The 7,924-nt window shown below is 41.0% G+C and overlaps 1 protein-coding gene across 1 annotated transcript in view; it reads left to right on the plus strand.

Annotated features, from left to right (window-relative positions):
• Positions 1-7,924, plus strand: part of LOC107574822 (early endosome antigen 1-like) — a 25,195-nt gene that overhangs the window by 8,120 nt on the left and 9,151 nt on the right. The window contains exons 5-7 of the mRNA XM_016261259.1: positions 210-887; positions 1,393-1,422; positions 1,515-2,201. Of these exons, the coding sequence (XP_016116745.1) occupies positions 210-887; positions 1,393-1,422; positions 1,515-2,201 (1,395 nt within the window). The remainder of the gene's footprint in view (positions 1-209; positions 888-1,392; positions 1,423-1,514; positions 2,202-7,924) is intronic.

The raw sequence follows: 7,924 nt of genomic DNA on the forward strand, positions 1-7,924 counted from the left end.
TTATTATTATTTTTATATATTTTGAAATGTTCTTCTTTTGTGGTTTCCTGGTGAAGGAAAAATGTGTTGTCGTAATGTGAAATAATGTTTTGAACTAATTAATTTAGCCTATATGAATCAAAGCCAAGCCTATCATCAGTTCACATTCCTTAATTAAAAACAGGATATTAAGTATTTTCAGTGTTTCTATGTGTTTGTGTGTGTTCCAGTGTGTGATCTGAGGATTGTTCTTCTGGGGAAGAATGTATCAGAAAACAGCAGAGTCAGAAACTCAATCCTGGGAATAGATGTGCATGAGAGTGATGCACATATAAAGCAGCACAATGTGCTGAAAATCAGTGGAACAGTGAAGAACAGGCACGTCACAGTCATTAACACTCTTCATCTGCTGAATCTAAACATCTCAGATCATCAGATCACACAGACAGTGAGAGACTGTGTGAATCAGTCTGATCCAGGACCACATGCGTTCATACTCATACTGCAGTATAACGACTTCACTGAGGTGGACATGCATAGAGTGAAACTTGTGCTCAACAAATTCAGTGGAGAAGCGATTAAATGTGCCATCGTTCTCACGACTGATGAAGAGAGAGACGACTCAAACATTCATCAGCTAATAAAGGAATGTGGGGGAAGATATTTGGAGTTTAAAAAAGAAACCCCAGAATGGCAATCTGACATATTCAAGAGGGTTGATAAGTTACTTCAGGAAAACCAGGAAGAATTTCTCACATGTGAAATATTTCATGATGCTGAAGGAACATCAGTGGATGAAGAGCAAAGATCTCATGGTTCAGTCAGATCAGAGGAAAAACACAAAGAGCGTTCTTATTGCAAAGATGATGGAAAACTCGAACAGAGCAAGAGAAGTGAAGAAAGTCTAAGTATGTTTTTAGAATTTCTCTTCTTATTATGCTAATGAAATAGAATAACTATACAAAACTACATTTTAATAATAAAAAAAGCTTCCAAACAAAACATGGCAAGAGCTTTCATATCAGTTTGACTATCAGCAGCACTTATTTTGTTACTGTTGTTAAACTTGTGCCCTGTGAACTGTTTGCTGGAAAATTTCCAGCAGACAGTGTTTCACAAAACCTGTACTGTGAATCATTCTCATTGAATAAAGTGTACATGTGCATAATGTGAAATGAAAAACTCAAAGGAAGTGAATTGGAACATGAACACAAGAATGAATAGAGGAACAGGGAACAGCTTTAATGCTTTGGACCAAATAACAAAAGAAAAAAAAAATGCTTAGCAAATAACATTAACAACAAAAAAGTTTATATGAAAGATGATTGCAGATTTAAAATTTGGAATGACAGAAAACAGCATGACTTTTTGTACATTGTCAGACATTCTTTTTTTTTCTTTCTTTTTTTACAGTTGATATAAGAGAGTGGATTCGCTCCAACTGTAAGTTGATGAAACTATTGGAAGCTAACATTTTCATATTCTAAAATGTGGTTGTTGTTTCAGGAAGTTTAATGTTTTTAATATGTTTTCAGTGCCAGCAAATCTCTCTGGAAAACAGAAGCTGAACCTGGTTCTGTGTGGAAGTGATCCAACATTTAAAGTCTCTGTGTCCAAACTTTTACGAGGAAAAAATATAAAACCTTCACATCAGAGAGAGAGCAGTGAAGGGTGTGTGAAGAAAGAGAAGAGGATTCATGATCGTCAGATGAGTCTGGTGGAGCTTCCAGCTCTGACTCGGCTCTCAGAGGAGGAAGTGAGGTGTCAGACTCTCAACTGTGTGTCTCTCTGTCATCCTGGAGTTCATGTTTTCCTCCTCATTGTTCCTGTTCCTCCACTTACTGATGAAGACAAAACAGAATTAGAGAAGATCCAGAAGAACTTTTATTCCAGAGAGCATTTCATAGTAATGTTTATCAGTGAAGGCACTGTTAAAAGACCAGTGACAGAGTTTATAAAAAACAGCCCAGAATCTCAGAGGTTAATCAGTCGTTGTGGAGGTCGGTACTGTGTGATGGGTTTAAAAGAGCATGAAAACTCAAGACAGATCCCAGAACTACTGGATTATATAGAGAACATGAAGACTGAACCATATTCACCTCAGATTTATGTGCAAGCTCAGGAGAACAGAGCCAGACATCAAACAGAGGAGAAATATGAAGAGAAACTGAAGAAAATGGAGGATGAAATCATAGAGTTAAAGCAGAAGATTCAGTCAGAAGGTGAGTGCTTTTTAAGCTTATGCATCTTCATCAGAATCACAATCTTGCAGCAATCATGATGTGTGTTCTCTAAGTATGTTGTTAATGTAGAACAAGATTTATCTAATTCATAATCGATTCAATCTTTTGAGTCCGCTCTTTTCCATTAATTGGTCAAATTGGTTAGCAAAACAGTAACATGATACTTTAACTCTTTTGAAAAATAAATATTTGCCTTCAGAAGTGTCTCATGGATTGTCAGTGAAGAAAGTCTTTTAAGTTCATGCTTTTTAAGTTTAAAGGGATAGTTCACCCAAAAATGAAAATATGCTGCTAACTTACTCACCCTCAGGCCATCCAAGATGTATAGGTGACTTTTTTCTTCAGTAGAACATTTAAGAAAGTTTTTAGGTAAAACTGTTGTTCTTGGTGATTCATATCTAGCATAGCGTTAGTTCTGGCAGGTCACGTTAGTCAAGCTCGCATCAGCTAACTCTCAGCTGATCCCCATCAACCTATGGGAATACAACACCTATCTAAGCATTCATATATAAGGTCCCTCAGTATTATCAGCAGTTTTCGCATTGCTCAATAGCTAATTAAATGGCGAATTCGGCAGGCAAAACACCATCATCACTAGGAATCTGGAATTTAGAGAAGTGGAATTCGTTTCCCCAATGGTCTCACCTCCGATTCATTCAAATTCGTTAACTTGAACACGTGAATTCACTGCATTGATAATAAGCTGCCCGATTCAGCATTATTTCACGCATTGCTACATTATTGTCATGGACTCCACGAGTTATGTGACTGACTCAAGAACAAGTTCAGATGGGAACTTCATCCCAAATAAGGATATCAAGAGATCAAGGATCCACTTCAAAGCTGTTATGCTTCACTCTCGAACATCTTCGCAAGCTAAGTTCCATTTAATGCTCTCAGGTTATCTGCAACATGCGTGTTGCTTAGGCTCATTAAGTTGTTTTCAGTTAAATGCTTGTGCTAGTTCATGCGAATGTGCGGTACTTATCTGTTGTCACTTGCAACACGCTTATCGCTGCAATATGCTGCGCTTAACGGGGGGTCTAATGTAATTTCATGCATTCTGAGTTATTTACACTGTTAAGAGTTGGATTCTTATGTGCGTGCACGCACTCAGTGACCCAAGCCAGAGCAAGAGCTCTCTTAACGCGTTTCTTTCATGGTTACGGAAGTCTTCGGCAGTGCCGCAGTTACTTGCTTGAGAAGACTGGTTGTTCGAGAGGAACTATACAAGCCTGCCTCCAGCTGAAGAGAGTAGCCGCTTGCAGTCAGGGCGGAATTAAAGCGGAGACGTCAAGTGTGTCTGCATAGATTCAATTCAATTCAATTTAATAAAGTGGGGGTGTATATGCTTTCATCAGTGTTTTTTGAAACGTGACTCAATATAACAGTGCGACTACCTAAAAAGGCTTTTACTGTTATAAAAACATAGATTTGTGAGCAACATTGGAATTGAATTGTTAGAATAAGCATGCAACTCACATCGTGCTTGTCATCACAGAATTTAACCAATGAGAATAAAGTGTGTCGTCATCAATGCTTTTGCAGTGCCTGACCTAGGCGGCTGGTCCCGTTTTGCTCTCGCGGTACTTTGAATGCACAAGTGATCGTAAGGCGGCTGTAGCGCCGATCAAAGTTGGACAAAATAATTTTTTGTGTAACCAGAATGCATTGTTTATGACAGGTGACAGCCGATTTATGCGGTGCCACAAGAAGTCGAACTAGATAATATCTCTAAAGAGTGTGGGGTTTTTTTGGATGTGAGGAAAAGATAACCTTATTCAGTGTTATGTGAACAGTGGATGCAATTTGTTTTTTCAAGGCAGCAATGGAGTTTCTCAAGTGTGTTTGTTTGTTTCATCATTTTGGTGACAAATGTTTTATAACAAGGTACATTCTGACACTGGATTTGCAGATCATTTGGTACTGAAAGATGGAGAAGCCCCAGCAATAAAAGATCCCGGTCATATAAGAACTGCTGTAAAACTGCATCAAATGTCTGTGATTGTTAGTAAGTGTAAGTGCTCGCGACTCTTCTGCTCCGCCCACGGCTCGCCTCCAGGGGCTTGGCTGTTTTCGGAGGGAATCGCGCGACTCTTCTGCTCCGCCCACGGCTCGCCTCCAGGAGCTTGGCTGTTTTCGGAGAGAATCGCAAAGCTGTATCTTTCTTTTATAAATCTGATAAAATTGAAGACTCTTCGGAGATGTGAATGATGCAATACTACACTATATGTATTCAAGATTAACATGAGATTGGCCAAAACTGTGTGTGTTATGTCCCCTTTAACCTAGTCAAGTCGACTTTATTTTTATATAGTCTCAGCCTCGCCCTCGGAACGTTGGCTGAAGGTCTGATGCATACGGCACACAAAAGTGGAAACACTTCAGGAGTTTTGAAGTCGTCATCGGATTGGTTGAATTATACAGGATTTCCGGGAGACGTGTGTGTCAAGTTCTTTAACGTTCCGCTGGAAACAAAGATGCCGTGACGCCAAACCCTCACGAAAGAAGAAAGCTGTCATGTTTACAACTGTGACGACGAGCGCTTATCAGGATCAACTAAACGCTGGATTCTCAAAAGTATGTAAATATTTCAAGTTTGTGGCACAGAATCTTTCAAATACATCCGAGACTTTTACACACCGGTCTGTTATTGAGGCGACATATCCACGCCACGAAACGTGCTGCTGAACGAAACGAACTGTGATTGGTTGTTTGACATGTTGGTCAAAAGGCCTCATGGGTGGGCTTTGGCAAAAGAATGCTGCCATGAATTCCAGACCTTCAGCCGTCAGACTAATTTTATAGCGTTACTGCACAGATTTAAACAGCAGGAAATAACGACCATGGTGCAAATGGAATCATTTCTGCCGCAGCGCAGCTCCAAGAGAAAATGATAAACGGTCATCGTTCAGTTGAAGTCATCTGCATCCGAAAACATGAATCTATCAGCTAATGACTTCGCAGGCAGCGTTTGTTCATGAAGGTAACTCAAGAAACTGATATTGGACATGCTTCTGAGGCAGCTTAATGGTTCAATGATCTACAACAAAATAGAACGAGCTTGGTGATAACTAAGCAAATATTCAATGATTTATTTGATCAACCATCACCGGATAGAACACACAGGATTGTGGGTATCAAGGCAGCAAAGGATACATCTATTCTGCCTTTAAATATCGACCAGATCAGGTATCTCAGGAGGCAGGAATTGAAGCTAACTTTGGATTCGATGTGTCTCAATGCCTTCCTACCTTGAAATGTGTCGTCCGAAGGCAGCATTTTCCAGTTTTGGATGCAGCCGTCAGTTCAGCGTTGATTCTGTTCCTGTATCTGACACGCTTGTTCTGTCTATTCGTATTGGAAACATGCTTGTTCTTAAGCTTGGTCGTTATTGGGAACATGCTTGTTCTTAAGTTATAGTTGTATTGTCAGGAACACGCTTGTCCCAGAGCTATCTGCTTGTTATTGGAACATGCCTGTTCTAAAAGCTGTAGTCATATTGGGAACATGCTTGTTCTTAAGCTGTCTAGGCGTATTGGAAATATGCTTGTTCTTAAGCTACCTGGTCATTATTGGGAACATGCTTGTTCTTAAGTTATAGCTGTATTGTTGGGAACATGCTTATTCCAGAGCAATCCGGTCGTTATTCAGAACATGCTTGTTCTGAAAGCTGTAGTTGAATTGGAACATGTTTTTCTTAAGTATTGTAAGTGTTATTGAGAATGCTGCTTAAGCTTTTAAGGTATTGGCAACATATTCATTGGTCATCTGTTAAAGGCAACAGAATTGTTGCTACAGGTTACGCGGGTTTTGGCAACATATTTGATTGGTCATTGGTTAAGGTCAACATGCTTGTTGCTTAAGGCTTTGAGATTTTGCTATCAGTTTGGTTTGGGGGGTTATCGCTGCTCTCCCTGCTCTCATCCATGCTAGGCTGCATGGATGCACAGGGAGTTCTTGCCCAGAACGGAACCATACCGCCAATCCAAACTGTATGCTAATTGTCCATCATCTTTGACGATAGTGGTCCTGACAAAAATCTAGCGTAGCGTTAGTTCTGTCAGGTCACGTTAGTCAAGCTCGCATCAGCTGATTCTCAGCTGATCCCCATCTACCCATGGGAATATGACACCTATCAAAGCATTCTTATATAAGGTCCCTCAGTATTATCAGCAGTTTTGCATTGCTCAATAGCTAATTACCACTGTATGTCTGTGGCTGCTGGTCTTTGAGCATCAAAAATCCCAAACAAACATACAGACAAGACCAAATAAATACCCCTGGCTCCTGATAAATTGAAGTCTAATGTAGTGAAACGATCGGTCTGTGCATGAACTTTCTGTCGCGTAATGACGTATGCACAGAGCTGGGTAGGAAATAATTACATGTAATCTAGATTGAGTAATCAAATTCCAAAAATCAAGTACTTGTATTTAGAGTATATTACATTTTACAATGTTCATGAGATTACAGTTACTTTTTTATCGATTACATGATTACATATTATTCACACAATGGCATTAAATCATTCATAAATTATTTATTAATTCTCCCTAATTTTATCTTTTTTCTCTTTTAAATTTCTAAAAATGTGTCTGCACCCATTTAGCTTTGACTGTGTTCACAACATAGAATGACCATGTAAGTGTCATGTAAATAAATTTGCAAACCATGCTTCTGAATTTGGGTGAAAAACGTCTTGGTTACGTATGTAACCCTCGTTCCCTGAAGGAGGGAATGGAGATGTCACGTTGTGACCGACAAATTGGGATCTCGCTTAGAGAGACCAATCCCCTTAGTGTAAACTAAACGAGCCAATGCACATTGGCATGTGATGATTGCATCCAGCTGCCGCTGATCACAGCGTGAGCATAAAAAGGCAGCCGGTGAAACGCATACCAGGTTTTCGCTGAGGAGACGAGCCGGTGATCCGGCCGCTCAGCGGTGGTACAGCAGCCGTGGCGACGGGACGTGACGTCTCTGTTCCCTCCTTCAGATGTTCCCTTTCAGTAGATCACTACGAGTCATGTCGTGACCGACGAATTGGGATCCCTACCAAAGTGCCATGGATGCTGCCCTTTCCAGTGTCCTGTGCGAGCCACATGCGACCCTTTGTGGTGTAGGCCAGGGCTCGCAACAAGAAGACCAGTCACTGTTGTCATAGCACTACCAACTCAGTGAGATTGGATAACACTGGGAAAACGTACCCATTCCACTTAGAACAGGAACGTTGTGGAAGCCCCATCCTTCCCACTGGGAAAACGTACCCGCTCCACTTGGAACAGGGACGCTGCGGAAGCCCCATCCTTCCTGAAGGAGGTTTCGGAAGCACTTAGACATATGAACATCCGTTTAGGTGCATATGGAAGATTAGAGGCGATTGTAACCCTCTTGGAAATGGCAGAAGTCTACCGGGAAAACACGGGCTCTGAGGCTATACCGTGGACTTTACACATATGGGAACCACTTAGGCCTCTACATATGGAACCCAGCCCTCTACCGGTTCTCAAGGATTCATCAAGTGAGGGCCTGGCACCAGACGTTCTGCCATGTCTGGCTGACACACACTGAGCCTGATAAGCCAGGGTGATGGCATCCACTATCCAGTGGGCCATCCTCTGCTTAGAGATGACATTCCCCTTCTGCTGGCCTCCGTAGCAGACAAAGAGCTGGTCTGAGGTCCTAAAGCTTTGTGTCCG

Source organism: Sinocyclocheilus grahami, unplaced genomic scaffold, assembly GCF_001515645.1.
Source record: "Sinocyclocheilus grahami isolate Dianchi unplaced genomic scaffold, SAMN03320097.WGS_v1.1 scaffold2354.1, whole genome shotgun sequence".
In the NCBI taxonomy this organism is placed as follows: Eukaryota; Metazoa; Chordata; class Actinopteri; order Cypriniformes; family Cyprinidae; genus Sinocyclocheilus; species Sinocyclocheilus grahami.